Source organism: Chelonia mydas, chromosome 2 (genome assembly GCF_015237465.2).
Source record: "Chelonia mydas isolate rCheMyd1 chromosome 2, rCheMyd1.pri.v2, whole genome shotgun sequence".
NCBI classification, from domain to species: domain Eukaryota; kingdom Metazoa; phylum Chordata; order Testudines; family Cheloniidae; genus Chelonia; species Chelonia mydas.
Genome location: NC_057850.1, coordinates 142,984,645 through 143,002,176, shown reverse-complemented (window position 1 = coordinate 143,002,176; position 17,532 = coordinate 142,984,645). Strand labels below are relative to the sequence as shown.

The 17,532-nt window shown below is 43.3% G+C and overlaps 1 protein-coding gene across 4 annotated transcripts in view; it reads left to right on the top strand.

Annotated features, from left to right (window-relative positions):
• The first annotated feature begins 2,349 nt into the window (after positions 1 to 2,349).
• The window catches only part of CLPTM1L (CLPTM1 like), a 108,546-nt gene continuing 93,363 nt past the window's right edge, over positions 2,350 to 17,532 (top strand). The window contains exons 1-2 of one of the 4 annotated variants that reach the window (XM_037893381.2): positions 2,350 to 2,854; positions 15,779 to 15,879. In XM_037893381.2, the coding sequence (XP_037749309.1) occupies positions 2,663 to 2,854; positions 15,779 to 15,879 (293 nt within the window). In that variant the 5' untranslated portion in view covers positions 2,350 to 2,662. The remainder of the gene's footprint in view (positions 2,855 to 15,778; positions 15,880 to 17,532) is intronic. The other 3 variants (XR_005224467.2, XM_037893383.2, XM_037893382.2) reach the window with 3 other exon arrangements.

Genomic DNA, 17,532 nt, shown 5'->3' with positions numbered 1-17,532 from the left:
TGGGGTCAAGTGCTGCTCCAGATTTCTGCTCAGCCTCCTGGGAGGGGGAGGCTGGAGGGGGGGTTTGTCCTCCTGCTGTACTTGCCCCTCTCCCTGGCAGCTGGGCCTGGGAGAGGAGCAGAAGGGGTGGGACAGAGCCATTTTTTCATGCTGACTGAGGGCAGTTGGCTCAGGGTTGCTGCTCTGTGCAGCATGGAGGCTGCCTGCCAGAAGCCGGTTGGGGAGGTGGTGTCAGCCCGCCCCCTCCACTGTCCACTGGGCCCAGATGCTGGGTGCCAAGCAAATCAGAGTTCCCCTTCCCCCCACCTGTCACATTTCTGGCTCATTCAGACCCCATCTCTGGCAGCCAGGCCCAGGCAGAGAGCAGAGAGCCTGGGCCACCGTCATCTCCCCAGCTGGACTCACTCTCAGGCAGCTGCTTTGCTGCACAGAGGCAGTAACCTGGAGCAGCCACCCTCAGCCGGTGTGAGAAGTGGCTCCATCCTGCTCCCTGCCTGGGCCTGGCTGCTGGGGGGGGGACGTTGAACAACCCGGAAATGTGCCAACGGGAAGGTGCAGCAGGAGGATAGAGCCCCCCCACCCCACTGGTAATTCTGGTCGGGTGGGGAGAGCACAGAGGTCTCTGGGTTGGGTTCAGGGCGTGGGGTTGCTGGGGAAGGCGCCAGGAGCAGGCTCCCTGGCTCAGAGGTAGGGGCATTGCCTGTGCCCCATGTCTCCCCTGCTGAGGTATCTGTGAACTCCGGGGAGACACTGATACTGTGACTCTCTGTGGGCAGGGGCTGGCCGCAGCTGGGCCTAGAGACACATGCTCCCTGCTCCTGTGGCCCCAGGTGTGGGGTGGTCTCGTGGTCTCATTGTGCCTCCCTCCCCAGTATCAGGAGGCACAAGTCGTCTATGCACTTGGGCAATGGAGTTCAAAAATTGGTCCTGGAGCAAACAATGTTCGGGTACAGGACCATCTGCTGGAGGACCGTTAGGGTCAACACACCTAATGCAGTGTTTAGACTTGTACTGTGTGGACAGAAGTAGGTTGACTTTCACTCTGCATCATTGGGGAGGTGGTGTTATTATGTTGATTAAATGGGGTGCTTATGTTGATAGGAAACTAATTTAGGTGCGGACACATGCAAAACTATGTCAAAAAATGTGGATTTAGGATGCTCCAACTTTGTAGTGTGGGAGGCTGCCTGTGAGCCCAAAGAGTGGAAGAACCTATCTGCATAAACTGTGAGACCAACAACTCAACTTGATAGCATTTTTGTAATAATTTGTAACATATTATCTTTTCAATGCTACATCCAACCAATTCCAAAATTTCAGGGAAAGTTTTAGATATCAATGGTCAAAATTCTAACGATTTTTGGGGAAAATGCGGGGGCATAGAGGCTCCTATCTGTTTAGTACAGCAACAACTACAAGCATTTTTACAATTGTTTATAGATCAAACTGGTTGAGAGGATCCATTAATACCTTCCAGCATAAAACAATACACCTGCCTATCCTTCCTTAACTCAGATAAATGATAATGGTGAGGGGGAAGGGTGGAAGACATTGTGAACACACCCCTTTACATGGGGGAAGGGGAAAATAGGGGAAAGGGGAGGACCCTGCTATGGGAGAGGGGGCACACAAAGCCCCTAGCTCAGGGGGCAAACCATCTGCCATAGGGTGGGAATAGGGGATCTTGGTGTAGGGGAAGGGAGGATGGAGGGCATACAGAACCTTTGCCAAGGGGAAATTGGAAGACCCTCATAGTGGGGAGGTTGCACACAGAGCCCCTAATAGGGGCTAGAGATGGGAATGGGGACAGACAGAGCTCCTGGCATCAAGTGAAGTGAGGGAATGGTGGAGACAGGAGGACACATATAATTGCTGACACAGGGGAGCTAACGGGAGACTCCAGTACAGGAGCAGGGGGAAATGGTGGAATACACAGAAGCCTTGGTAAGGGGGCAATTAGAAGGCGATGCAATGAGGCCTCCCACTACAGGTGGGTGGGTACAGGAGCATTGTGAGAAAGCTGCGTAGGAGGCTGCCCAGCTGAGCAGGGGCTGTCAGAGGTTAATGACCTGGCGCCTGGTCACTGGACTTTTGGTGTCAGGTCAGTATAACTGACTGGACACTGTTCAAGTCCCCTTTTGACCAGACTTTCCAGGGAAAAACCAGGCACCTGGCAAGCCCAGCTGCAGAGGGGGCGACTGACTGGGCGCCAGGGCCCCGGCACATAGCGGCCAACAATCAAATACAAGGCGGGAGCTGGGCTGGGCTCGCAGGGAGGCGCCCGGCAGGAGTTTCTCCCCGCCCTGCAGACCCTGGTCTGGTCACGCTGTCGCCGGAGCGGCTACAGCGGGAGCCGGCACGGCCGCTGCTCCGCGAGCTCGCCGGGTGACGGGGCGGGTGGCCCGGGGCGCGTCCTCCCAGCCGGGGCTGACGCTGGTGGGGGCGAGGCTCTCCTCCCAGCAGGAAGCTGTCACCTTTCCCGGCAGGCCTCTTGCGGGGAGAGGCCGGTTACGTGTTTCCGGTGTCTCTCGGAAGTCGTGACTCGCGAGGGGGCTGGGCAGTGCCGGGGGGGCGCGCTGGGTGCCGAGGATGGCGGCGTTGTGTGGCCAGGGGTGGCTCGGGTGACCCCCGCGGCGGTTGCGCGGACGGTGGCGGCGGGGCCATGCTGAGCCGCAGCTCGTTCACCAGCCTGGTGGTGGGGGTGTTCGCGGTGTACGTGGCGCACACGTGCTGGGTGATGTACGGGATCGTCTGTACGCGGCCCTGCCCCGCCCCGGGCCCGGCCAAGGAAGAGCAGGCGGGAGGCGCGGCGGGCTGCATCTGGCCCTACCTGGCCCGCCGGCCCAAGCTGCAGGTGAGACGCGCGCTGGGCTCTCCCCCACCTTCCCGTGTCCGAGGGGCGGCCCCCCGGCCCCTCGCCTGCGGCCTAGGGTCGCTGCTTTGCTGGCCGCAGATGGTTAGCTTCTCCGTGGTGGGCCGGTCTGCGGGCTCCGGCAGGGGTGAGCGCGTTGGCTGTGAGCAGCTTAAGGTCTCTGCCGGCGTGTACTTGACGGGCACTAGCTCTGCAGCAGTTAACGGGGTCGGGCCCTAAGTTCATCAGGCAAGAGCCGTTTTTGTTTGCAGTTTAAAATCTGTGCTTCCAACATTGTTGGGGGCGGGGAGAGAAATGAGACCAGGGGACAGCAACGTGGTGTAGAAGAGAATAAGCAGCAAGTGGAAGACAAAATATACCATGGAAACGAGAGCGGCTTAGTAATGAGGCTAATATGTAAGAATGTAAGGGAGATCTTGTGTATTGAAAGAAAATAGATTTATGAAAGAGCAATTGAGGAATAAAATAATATGTAGTTGAAGAGAATGAGTGGGAGTTAGGAGAGAAGAACGAATAAAGAAATTGAGCAGGTGGCCCAGGCAGGCATAATTTCATTAAACTAGAAGAACTTTGTTCCTATATTTTGTATTTCCCCAACATCCTTCCAGTATTGCCAAGGTTAGGAGAAAAGAGAGAGAATACTCATAAGTATTTATGCAGAATTATCTACCAAAAAGCATTTACACTTAAATAATAATAGGGTTGTGAAGTTAAGCACTGAGAAGATAGTCATTAATTACATGATCATGCACTTTGTTTTCTTTAGGATCTCTGTGTCACACACTAGATTGTAGGGTCGGTACTCAGTGGCTTAGCTATTCATATGCAGTGTTCAATATTCCCCTATTTCATGTGGTTTTAGGCCTTCATTATTACACACAGGTTAAACCTTGAACTGAATACAGAATTATTAATGTACTCATGGGCTTTTCTGTAGTGCTCTGACCATAATGAGTGCTTCACAAACATTAATGAGTTTAGCTTCAGGACATTCTAATGAGGGGTGGCATAGTAGATTCCTCTTATTAGCAATCCCTTCGATTGCCAGCAAAAAATGGCCATTTTGTGTTTGCCAGTAAGCGGAAGGCAGTTGGGCAGCCAGGAAAGAAAGCGCTGCATTGTGCCATCCCTGGCTGTATGCCTCCAAACGTGCCTGTGAGCAGAGGAGCAGCAGGGTTGGAAGTTGCAACCTGGATGATGTGGCTTTTTTAGCAGGCACTGAGGCCCACAGACAGGAGTCCTCCCTCCAGGAGTCCTGGCTGAGCACATCCCAGCACTTCCTTCCCTGGCTGCAGTACCGCAGCAGGACACAAGTGGATAGAGCCCTGCAAATCCGCAGGTATCCACTTATATATATATACACATCCGATGAAGTGAGCTGTAGCTCATGAAAGCTTACGCTCAGATAAATTGGTTAGTCTCTAAGGTGCCAGAAGTACTCCTTTTCACTTTATATCTGTGGACCATTTCTGCGGATACCAGCACGGATGCAGATACAAATTTTGTATCCGTGCAGGACTCTGATGGTAAGAGCGGGCAGTCGCAGATCCTCCCCCTGCCCTGGGCTGAGGGCCTGGGGGGCAGGGACAGGGGCTGGGAGCTGCTCGGGCCCTACGCCCAGGGCAGGTGGAAGGTCCATTGTGGCTCCCCACAGCTGCCCACCTGACTCTGACTGTGGCCAGACTGTGGTTCCAAGCCACCCTCCTCCCTGGCTGAAGCCCGGTTGGGGAGAACCACACTGGCAGCTGTGGGGAGCCTGGGTCCCTCCATGTGCCCTGGGTGGGGGGCTGCTCGGGCAATAATTTTTGCAGATCATGGATTGGATGCGATACACATTTGTGTATCCACGCAGGGCTCTACAAGTGGAAGTACTGTGCAGCTCCAGCATCTGGGCTGCAACCCCCCTTCCCACAAATGCTCTGCCCATAGCCTTCCGGCCTGGCCTTCAGCCCCTTAGCTTGTGTAGGCAGGTTTGTGGAGCTGTAGCCTTAGAAGGAAGCACTGGGACATGCAGAGTGCTGACCCCTGGTGGCACATCTTAGTGCTTCCTTTCCCAGGTGCAGCCACGCAAACCTGCCTGCAGCTGGGGTCTTTCTTCCAAACTGCGTTCTCAATAAGTAGCATGCCTGGTGCCAGGATCCAAATCCCATTAGCCTTAAAATCAGTGGGAAGGATTGGTTCCCAGGAAAACACTTATGTCAGTGGGAAGTTGTTAATGTCTGTGTTGCTATTAAGCGGAATGTACTCTCTCCATTGTGCTGATGCACAGAGACATTAGGGCCAAAATTGTCAGAAGTACAGTAGAACCCCATTTAACCAAGCCTCCATTTCCAGCTCTCTATATTAGCTGAGCCACCAGCCACCCGGCACTGATAGCAGCTGGGTCTCCTGCTATTAGCGAGAGCCCTATCGCCTGGGGCTGACAGCTGGAGTCCCGCTGCCCATTCTCTGGTTTATCTGGATTTTTGGATATCTGATCTGGCTCAATTAGATTGTATAATTGGGATTTCACTGTATCAACTAATTTGGAGTTCCTAATCTGAAACACCAAGGTCTTGAGTTTTCAGAGTAATTAATATTTTTGAAAAAAGAAAAGGAGTACTTGTGGCACCTTAGAGACTAACCAATTTATTTGAGCATAAGCTTTCGTGAGCTACAGCTCACTTCATCGGATGCATACTGTGGAAAGTGTAGAAGATCTTATTATATACACACAAAGCATGAAAAAATACCTCCTCCCACTCCACTCTCCTGCTGGTAATAGCTTATCTAAAGTGATCACTCACCTTACAATGTGTATGATAATCAAGTTGGGCCATTTCCAACACAAATCCAGGTTTTCTCACCCCCCCCCCCCCTCACTCTCCTGCTGGTAATAGCTTATCCAAAGTGACTACTCTCCTTACATTGTGTATGATAATCAAGGTGGGCCATTTCCAACACAAATCCAGGGTTTAACAAGAACGTCTGGGGTGGGGGGAGTAGGAAAAAACAAGAGGAAATAGGCTACCGTGCATAATGACTAAGCGACTCCCAGTCTCTATTCAAGCCTAAGTTAATTGTATCCAATTTGCAAATGAATTCCAATTCAGCAATTTCTCGCTGGAGTCTGGATTTGAAGTTTTTTTGTTGTAAAATAGCGACTTTCATGTCTGTAATTGCGTGACCAGAGAGACTGAAGTGTTCTCCGACTGGTTTATGAATGTTATAATTCTTGACATCTGATTTGTGTCCATTTGCTCTTTTACGTAGAGACTGTCCAGTTTGACCAATGTACATGGCAGAGGGGCATTGCTGGCACATGATGGCATATATCACATTGGTGGATGTGCAGGTGAACAAGCCTCTGATAGTGTGGCTAATGTTATTAGGCCCTGTGATGGTGTCCCCTGAATAGATATGTGGGCACAGTTGGCAACGGGCTTTGTTGCAAGGATAGGTTCCTGGGTTAGTGGTTCTGTTGTGTGGTATGTGGTTGCTGGTGAGTATTTGCTTCAGGTTGGGGGGCTGTCTGTAGGCAAGGATTGGCCTGTCTCTCAAGATTTGTGAGAGTGTTGGGTCATCCTTCAGGATAGGTTGTAGATCCTTAATAATGCGTTGGAGGGGTTTTAGTTGGGGGCTGAAGGTGATGGCTAGTGGCGTTCTGTTATTTTCTTTGTTAGGCCTGTCCTGTAGTAGGTGACTTCTGGGAACTCTTCTGGCTCTATCAATCTGTTTCTTCACTTCCGCAGGTGGTAAGAGTGCTTGATAGAGATCTTGTAGGTGTTTGTCTCTGTCTGAGGGGTTGGAGCAAATGCGGTTGTATCGCAGAGCTTGGCTGTAGACGATGGATCATGTGGTGTGGTTAGGGTGAAAGCTGAGGCATGTAGGTAGGAATAGCGGTCAGTAGGTTTCCGGTATAGGGTGGTGTTTGTGACCATCGTTTATTAGCACTGTAGTGTCCAGGAAGTGGATCTCTTGTGTGGACTGGACCAGGCTGAGGTTGATGGTGGGATGGAAATTGTTGAAATCCTGGTGGAATTCCTCAAGGGCTTCTTTTCCATGGGTCCAGATGATGAAGATGTCATCAGTGTAGCATAAGTAGAGTAGGGGCATTAGAGGACGAGAGCTGAGGAAGTGTTGTTCTAAATCAGCCATAAAAATGTTGGCATACTGTGGGGCCATGCGGGTACCCATAGCAGTGCAGCTGATCTGAAGGTATACATTGTCCCCAAATGTAAAATAGTTATGGGTAAGGACAAAGTCACAAAGTTCAGCCACCAGATTTGCCGTGACATTGTTGGGGATAGTGTTCTTGACGGCTTGTAGTCCATCTTTGTGTGGAATGTTGGTGTAGAGGGCTTCTACATCCATAGTGGCCAGGATGGTGTTATCAGGAAGATAACCGATGAATTGTAGTTTCCTCAGGAAGTCAGTGGTGTCTCGAAGGTAGCTGGGAGTGCTGGTAGCATAGGTATTTTTTCATGCTTTGTGTGTATATAATAAGATCATCTACACTTTCCACAGTATGCATCCGATGAAGTGAGCTGTTCCTCACGAAAGCTTATGCTCAAATAAATTGGTTAGTCTCTAAGGTGCCACAAGTACTCCTTTTCTTTTTGTGAATACAGACTAACACGGCTGTTACTCTGAAACCTAATATTTTTGATTGTACTTCATATGTTCAAAGCACCATTCCAGTTGACTTGTTTTGCAATTGTGAGTGCTCAGCACTTCTGCAAATCTGTATGATTCAAGTTGCTAATTAGCTAAATTTGGTTAAATAACTTGCCTTTTATTGCATAGGAGTTGTATAGTAGAGGAAGGTATAGAATCCAGCTGTCTCAATCATGAGACTCTCCTTTATTGTCTGTTCTTCTTTCAAGTTCTTTAACAAATAGATTCAAAGATGCCAAGGCCAGAAAGAACTATCGTGATGATCTATTCTGACGTGTATAGCACACGCCATGAACTTCCCTAAAATAATTCCCAGAGCATAGCTTTTAGAAAAACATCCAATTTTGATTTTAAAATTGTCAGTGATAGAGACTCTCTGACGATCTTTGGTAAATTGTTCCAATGGTTAGTTACTCTCACCATTAAAAATGTACACCTTATTTCTAGTCTGAATTTGTCTAGCTTTCAGTGAAACAGAGGCTGTACAGATATGCGGAGATGAAGGAAGAAGGAGGCACGCCTCAGGGCCTTAATTCACCCCGGGGTGATGGCTACTTCCCACCACCCAACACAGATGTAATGAGGTTAAGTGATGTCCATATAAAATAAGCAAGAACTACTAATTATTCCTCAAGAAAGGCTTTTAATAATTTTTGAACAGCATAAACAAAACAGAAAAAGGAAAACCAAAGACCAGCACTGAATAAGAATTACTCTACATATGCTGGTCCTGGCAAGTCATCATAAAAACCCCGAAGACAAGCATAAGTAAGGCTCTTATTCACCAGCTTTATATTCCTGGTGACAAACTATTTCAAAGGCAACATAAAGCTGATGAACGACAGCACCACATGCATCCGCTTGGACTACTTAAAAGACAAGCACAAATACATGCAAAGCTATTATGCATCAGCTACCTACTATTGACTTTATACTATGGTATCGATATGGCTATGATCAATTCGGCTCAAGCGACCAGACTTACCCTGCATTCGTCTGAAAAATACGTTACCCTTCAGTCGGCCGCTTTCCGCACTGGCCAGGTACAGACAGTCGAGAAGTGCACGTCTCTTCGGTTCAGGGGGTGTGGGTCAGGTATGACCGAAAACACACACACATACACACTCCCGTGCCCTCATCCTTTTTATCTGGTCTGATGGTCGTGTTTTAGAACAGACCAACCAATCAGGGTGGGCCACTTTGTTTATATGGTTGCCCTAATTGTATAATCAATGTGTATGTAATTTTTATGTCCAATTGTTAGTTGTTCGTATAATTGAGGCCTATTTATTTTCAAAAAGAAAAGGAGTACTTGTGGCACCTTAGAGACTAACCAATTTATTTGAGCATGAGCTTTCGTGAGCTACAGAAGTGAGCTGTAGCTCACGAAAGCTCATGCTCAAATAAATTGGTTAGTCTCTAAGGTGCCACAAGTACTCCTTTTCTTTTTGCGAATACAGACTAACACGGCTTTTACTCTAAAACCTATTTATTTTCAGTAGCCTTGAATCAAGGCTACTGAAAAATCAAGATCTTGATTGTGGGTAATTAGGGGTTGATAAGTACACAGGAGTCAGCAGATATTGCTATCTGGTAGCAGTGTGTCCTGACCACAAGCTTAAGCTTTATTTTTGTAAGGCTTACATTTTGAAGTATACGGAAGTTTGAGGCCTAACATTTGCAATTTTTTTATTTTGTTCAAGCTTGAAAGACAGTTGTTCAATTTATTCACATCCTCCCGAGGCCTAAACTTCTGGCTTTGGAACAATAACATTCACTTGTGTATACTCCGTTATAACGGGACAGATAGCAAATACAAGCAAATATTAAGGCTCCAGCAATAAGTATGGTAAGACAGACTACCAATCCCAGAAGAATATGTGGGCCTGGAAATGTTAGGTCCGGGACTTAGACTGAGGAATGTAATAGTATGATTGAGCCTTAGAGGCACTTCCAAATCATTACTATATATGCATATATGGATATGGCACAGATATTTGTAGTGTATGTAAGCATATATGTATAGTATGTATGTATACATATAATAGCACTTTATATTCAAGCATAACAATTTTTTTTCAATTTGTTGTTGTAGTTTGGTCCTTGTGGTACTGCAGATAGCAACCCACTTTTATTAGGGCAATTACAGTAACCATTTATATCATTAGTATTAGTAGGCTGAGTGTTTTGAAATACTGAAATAGGGATTGTGATAATGTGTTCCACAGTGCTATGTATATGAGAAGTAAAACAAAAATTTGGAGTAGTGAGAACAGTACTGTCCATTTATGTTACTGATTACCCTTACTGCTGGTTGTCGCCCTTTGGTAAGCTTCACTGTGCAGGAAATAGGAACTGCTAGCTTCTTTGTTCCATGGATTGCATTGCCCCGTGATACACCAGTAGTTGCCATAGATCCAGTTGTTTTTATGGATGTTATTTTTCACAAAACCTACTGAATGGACAGTAACCAATTTCTCAAATATTGCTGTGTCAGGATTAGTATTGGTACCCAGACACTGAACAAAATTGATAGGGCAGACACTGAACATGTTGTTTTGAATAACATGTGCCTAAGTTAGGATGCAGTGTTAGTAACCCAAATTATGAACGGTACTAACAAGGAATTTGTTTACCCAATTTGTAGTTGCTGTGTAACTTAATTTCTTTACTAATTTGTTTTTTTCCTTGCCATTATGTTGTTTGCTGCCATTTATTTGTTGTTGATTCAACAGTTGAGCAAGGTTATGCACATTGTAAATGTTGTACAGCAATAATATAGTAGTACAGCAATAATACAGTTGTTTTTACAGAGTAACCAAGTTGAAATTAAATGACAATTTATCCTGGTTCAGCTAGTGGTTTTTAGCTGACTGTTAACTTAATTGTCCATATATGGTAGATAGAGGTGTATTTGACCAGTCTTTTATTTATAAAGCACTTCATTTTTCTTTTTTTGGTGATCGGGGATTTCTTCACTGTATACTGATACCATCTGGTGGTATTTTTGTGGTGTGATATCTTCTGGTGTCTTTAGTCTGTGGGATGCAACTTAAATAGCTAGTTAGTTAACATAATAAAGGTTGTTTTTTGTTTTTGTTGTTTTTTACATTTTTTTTAGTAACCCAAATTTAATACACAGATTAATTTAATGTTTACAATGTAATAGGGACCAAGTCTTTTATAACACAAGCTATACTTTTTGCAATTGTTGTATAGACATTCATTTTCATTTGAGGTGCATTACTAATATTTATACTAAATGTAATTCTTAACGACTAAAATAAATGCTCACAATCTTCCATGTGAAGGTGTATGGCTTTCCCTTGCTGAACATTTTGTTTCAGCAAAAGAGTCAGTAACATAATTTTAACAAGCCTTTTAGAGTTAATTTTCTTGTGATACCAACTTCACTCTTGTTAACTGTTTAGAAGCACAAACTTTAACAACTATTGCTTCCCATTAACATAACATAACAAAAGAAAAACTTATAAAATTAAACCAACTGTAAAATTAAACCAAAATAAATTTTAAATATAGGTCAATGCAAATACTTTGAGGATATTAAACTTTTATGATGCTTTGTTATGTTTGGGAGTCAAAGGTGAAAAAACCTGTTGAAATTATTTGGTTAGCTTTATCCATAAATTGTTATTTTAAAACATTTTTGCTATCACATTCTTATAACTATGTTCAAAAGTGCAAATAAGTTTATAAAAAGTCCACACAAGAAATTGACATTTTGTTAGTATTATTTTTACCTTAATGTTGAGGTTTCCCCTTAAATATTTTCTTTGAATAACAAATTTTAAAAAAATTAAAAAACAAAACAAAAACTGTGGTTGATAAGAGAATTCTTTTGTTTGCAATTGCATTATTTGTTGAGACAAAAATATATGTACATATATTTGTAACTGAAACCTTTTTGAACTTTGCACAAAAAATTGGTGCTAATAATGCTATGATTATACCCCAACCATGATCTTAAAATAGTGTGGTACCACATATACATATATTTTTAAAAGGGTATAAAATTGACTTTTGTTGCAACAAAATAAAAATAATAAATAGTCACGTGATACACAACATACAACACACATGACACACAGGACAAACTTACAATTAAAACAAATGGTGCCAGAATTCTATTTATAACTATACAAAATAAGGCAAACAAAAATACAAAATAAACAAAAGGGTTAAACATCTAAATAAGCAAGTTATTACCTTGTTGTTTAAAACTTTTAATAAAAATTTATAAAAAATCATATAATTACTTGCAAACTTTGCTGTATTAATTTAGTAACTTAAGGCATTTTTTATTACTTCATATTTAACATTATTTTAAAACTTTGCTATATGGAAATAACAAAAGTGTGCATTTTTGCATTTGGCAACCATATCTTTAAGAAAATTAGGAATAATTCCAGCTGTTGCATTCCTGAAGGGTTAAAATGATTGATTTACTGGGTTTATGTAAAGTAAAGTTTTTTACCGTGTTTTCTCTTTTTGTTTTGTTTTCAATTGCTTTTTCCTTTGGCTGTCTCTTTTTGTTTTAAAAGTTAAAAGCTGTAGTTTTTACAGAAACCTCCAAAGTGAGGAGAGGCGGGGGGCAAGTGGGGGGGTGAAGAGCAACCTAGGAAGGTAGCGAGATGAAAGTACAGGCAGCAGCAGTGAGTTTAGTGAACTGAGAAAGCATATAAAGGACAAAACTTAAACAGTATGTAAAAATATTTTAGAAAGAAGGTTATATTTTTAGATATGAGTGTGGAGTGTGGTTCCGTGGGTCAAAATAGTTGGGAACCTGCGTAGTTGGGAACTGCACCCCTGGTTTTTATCCTGTCTTTGAAAGGAGAGTGGAGGTAGTTACATGCTGTCGTAAAACCTGAATTTGTTCCCCCAGTGTCTGTTGCTTTTGTGTGCAGGCCAAATGGATGGCAGGAGTGCTCTTTTTTGCTGTAGTTAACTGTTTTGGGGCAACTCCTTATCTTAATGCATCAATTTTAGGTGTTAACCCACTTAATTTTGGTTTTTTACTTTGAAATTATTTTTTATTCACTTCCCTGGGATTGAGTCGCAGCTCCTGTCTCCTAATGTGCTCTGTGAACTGTTCCATTTTTTCCTTCATTTGATTTACCAATTCAGTGAAAGTATTGTGTGCTACTTTTTCCATTTGTGCACTTACTTGTTCCATTCTGACAGGCACCAATCTAGGTCTCGGTTTAAGTTTAACGAGAACCTGGCTTTTATTATAAGGTGGTGGTTGCAATGCAGCGGACCCAGTTTCATCTTTTAATTTTGCTAGGGCCACCTTTTTCCATTTCTGTCCCCATTTTTCAGGCACAGGGTAGCTACCTGAAGCCTGCTGTTTACCAAAAATATTTATAATAGGGGATGGCACGTGTATTTTTTTGTAGGTTCCTTGCAGCTGTTTTCAGTGTTTTATTCTGTTCCTGTGATGGCTGTCTTTGGGCTGCTTGCCATCCTGCAAGGTGGGTGGGAGCATTCCAGGGCTGTGTAGCTTCTTTTGATTTTTTTTTTTAACTCCTTCCTTGTTACTGTTACTTGCCCTACCAATTTTGTGGCATGTTGTCTTAACCATTTAGCAGCCATGGTTATAGTTTGCAATACTTTACATTTTAAGGAAGATAACAAATCACTCCAACAGCAAACAAAAAAACAAAGGCGAGAAAAAATCCAGGTGGAAATTAATTCTGGATCGGACCATAAACTCATTTAGCTAATCATCAAATACCATGGGGGGAAATAAAACCATACAGTCGTGGACCTGCCACAGAACTTAATACCTGGGGAGAATTGTAAATTCACAGTGACAAGATAAACCCCAGCACAAGACAATTTTTATAACTTATGCTGACACTGACATTATCACTGTAGATCAAAGGGATGGCACAATGGCACAAAAGGTGAACTATGTCGCAGAGTCTTAGGGCAGACGGGTTAAGTGTCTGACTGCGTCCCCTCATCCCGGATTTTACAGTCCCACTTCTTACACCATGCAGAGATGAAGGAAGAAGGAGGCACGCTTCGGGGCCCTAATTCACCCCGGGATGTTTGCTACTTCCCACCACCCAACACAGATGTAATGAGGTTAAGTGGTGTCCATATAAAATAAGCAAGAACTACTATTTAATTTTTATGTCCAGTTGTTAGTTGTTCGTATAATTGAGGCCTATTTATTTTCAGTAGCCAATTAGATCTTGATTGTGGGTAATTTGGGGTTAATAAGTACACAGGAGTCAGCAGATATTGCTATCTGGTGGCAGCGCGTCCTGATCACAAGCGTAAGCTTTATTTTTGCAAGGCTTACATTTTGAAGTATATGGAAGTTTGAGGCCTAACATTTGCAATTTTTTTATTTCGTTCAAGCTTGACAAGACCGTTGTTCAATTTATTCACAAGATGGTAACTTCATTTGCTACAAAGCCCTCATTCGTTCCTTGAGCATAGTCCAACCTGTGTACAGAATGAGAAAAGGGTTCTGGGGAGTCACTGTGGCCTTATGCTTAGAGCAGTGGACTTGTATTCAGGGAACCCATGTTCTCTTCCTCTCTCTGCACTTGGCTTGTTGGGTGACCTTGGACAAGTCACTTCACCTCTCTGTGGCTCAGTTTCCCCCTCAGTAAATATGGATAATGTTACTGGCATCCTTTGTAAAGTGCTTTGAGAGCTATTGATGAAAAGTAATATATTAGAGCTGGGTATTAGTCTTATTCTTATATAGAAAGAGTAACATGTGATCATGTGATTTAAGATTGTATCATAGTGCATACACAAGCACAGGGGGACTGAATTAAAGATGCACAGGCAACATTAATTCTGGCATTTCTTAAATTTAGTGTGTTTAATTTTGCAACCTTCTTTTTCTTTAAATGTGTTTTGTTGTTTCCCAATTTTTTAAAAAAGCAATCTAGAAAAAAAAAATCAGATGGAACCATGGAGCCCAGAAGGGTTGGAACCGTTAGATCTACAGCACAGACCTCTAACACTTGACTAATGGAGTAACTGTTAGCTGTAGTAGGCTCTATATTTCACCTATAGCAGCAGTAAGTGGTGCACAGCCTGATAATTCACCTGATTTAATGTGAAATGCATTTCAATTTGGGGGAGAAGGCATCTGTCTGGTCCTCCCAGAGGACTGCCCCTCAGCCTGTGGTTTTCAAACTGCGGGTCGCAACCCAGTACTTGGTCGTGAAATGTAAGGCACTGGGTCGCGGCAGCTCTGGTCACCTCCGCCAACAGGGCCGTTAAAAGTCCGTTGCCGGTGCTGGCCGGCTAAGGCAGGCTAGTCTCTATCTGTTCCGACACCATGCTGCGCCCCGGAAGTTTCCATTGGCTGTTTCCGCGGTGCCAGGACAGGCAGGAAGACTGCCTTAGTACCGCCACTGACCAGGAGTCGCCTGAGGTAAGCCCATGCCCAAATCCCCTGCCCCAGCCCTGAACCCCCACAAACCTAGAGCCCCTTCCTGCACCCCAAACCCCTCATCCCCACCCCAGAGCCTGCACTCCCAGCCCAGAGCCCTGACCGTCTCTCACACCCCAACCCCCTGCCCTAGCCATGAGCCCCCCCAAAACGCAGAGCCCCTTCCTGCACTCCAGACCCCTCATCTCTGGCCCCACCCCATAGCCTGCACTCCCAGCTCAGAGCCCTGACCCCCTCCTGCATCCCAAACCCCTGCTCCAGCCCTGAGCTCCTCCAGAGCCCCCTCCTACACTGAAACCCCTCATCCCCAGCTCCGCTGGGTTGCGGGTTTCTTCAACTGGGTCTCCAGAAAAAAAGTTTGAAAACAACTGCCCTAGGCCCTATGCATCGGTCCATCTTAGCGGTTTTTCTTGCTAATAGGATCCCTCTTTAGGAGGTGACTGTATTTGTTTTTGTCACCTTAAAAACAAAAACAACTTCCAAAAAGTTGTTAATGTTTTATTGTAGGGTATGTATTCAATTTCTAGCCTCTCTTCCCCACAAATATTTTGCTGGTATTCTTGTATTATTCCTGAAATGATCAGTGGTGGTCAAGTCATATGTATTTTTATTTGGAAATGTTTTATAATTTATTTTTCTCAGTGGATCAGGTCTCTTCCCTTCTTTATTTTCCTGTGATGATGATTATGCCACCTGATATGGGCGAACTTAGGACAGCTTTGTTAGAGAGATGGAACATGCCCTTACTGGCATGGAACAAACAGTTCTTTGTCCATGCACTGATTGTTTTATCCTTTTTATTTCAGTTAAGTGTATACACTACCACACGGTCAAACATTGGTGCTGAGAATAATATAGATCTGATATTGAATGTGGAGGATTTTGATATTGAGTCCAGATTTGAAAGGTAAAGTATTATTATGAAGTTCTTTAGCATTCCTACAAAATTATTGTATCTAATAGATATGTGATGCATGTTAGTGCCAGTAAATTAAGGTAGATCTACCATACAACACAGTGTTTTCACTCTGTTTGGATTTTCCACTATCAAAGCTAAGGCAGTGTACAGCATATAGAAATTCAGGCTTTATTTAAAAGAAAATAATAGTAAATAAAAGTTTTAATTTTAAGTCTGTCAAAATGTCAGGCCTTATTGCAAATTTAGTCTAAAGTTGAGAATGAAGTGCTGCTGTACTGGAAATACATGTACTTCAAACAGTGTTGTATCAATGGCAGTTTGAAACTCATCTTGTTTTTGACTGTATATTAGTTTTTCATTTTTATAATACTTTAATATTTTATAATCTCTTGACATCTCCAATTCATTTAAAAATAAAGGGAAACGAAGAAATATAATCCACTCTGGCCCCACTGATGGGCTTCATGTATTCGTTTTATTTATTTTGCCTTTATTACAGTCTGGGAACCTTGTAGCCTAGTCCCCTGCTCTGGACCTCAGGTTTTACCAACTTTAATGTCCCTTTAACTATACTGTGCAGATTCAGTGGTCTATAATGTACCAAATGTTTAAGGTACTTGGATAGTTTGGATTGTGCTGCCAGTATTTAAAACAACTGTTTCCAGCAACTTAAGTAAATATTTTACAAGATGCCTTAAAGTATAGTTCTGCTATGAATAGTAACTAAAATTGAAATGGAAATCCAGGTATGTCCTTCAATAACTTCTGTATCATATCTACTCAGTTTACATGTCAGGTGACTTTGCAACAGCTGGTGTTTCAAACTTTACCTAGAATCTGAAAGTCAAGCTATGTTTTTAGCTTGCACATCACCAACTCACTTTTCCATGTCTGTGTTAGCTCTACATTTCTAACAGAGTAATATAAACAATTTTTTTGTCGCTGAAGTACAGGTAAGACTCTGTATACTTATGAGGGAACGTCAATGAACTAGGAAGATGTCCTTTTTATTCCAGAGCAGAATCACGCTTTTATGACTTAAAATGTTATGAATTTTTATATTTAAATTTTCTAGAACTATGTTAATATTCCACTTCAAATCATTAGTTTAAAAGAACCTATTTCACTTTTTAATTAAAAAAAAAAACAAAACTGCAAACACCCTGCCATTTTGCAGGCTGTCTATATCAGATTCTGCTAGGTTTTCAATTTTTTTTTCTTGTAACTCCACTAATTGGAAAGCCTATATCTCTGGTCATATTATGCTTCAGCTCAGATGGGTAGTAAATATGTTTCCTTTACTGTGATGTAACTTGGTTCTGTGGTCCATGGAAGTGTTCAGTGCAGAGCTAGTCTCTGGTAGAATTAACAGAAATACAGCTGGGGCTATGTAATCCAAGATAAAGCAAGAATAGCTTTTCTGCATTTAAACACACTGATATTACTATTACTCTGAGTTGAAAGTTTCATTGTCTGACACTGACAAAGTTACAGAAATATTTAAAATTCGTTCTTGGGGAATCTGAAGAAGTGAGATAGAATTGCTTGACAATACATTGAATTGTTTAGAACTTCAAATTAGTTCGTAATTCGCTGTCGTTTTTTGTAATGATTATGTTGTGTGGCACTTTAAGCCATACA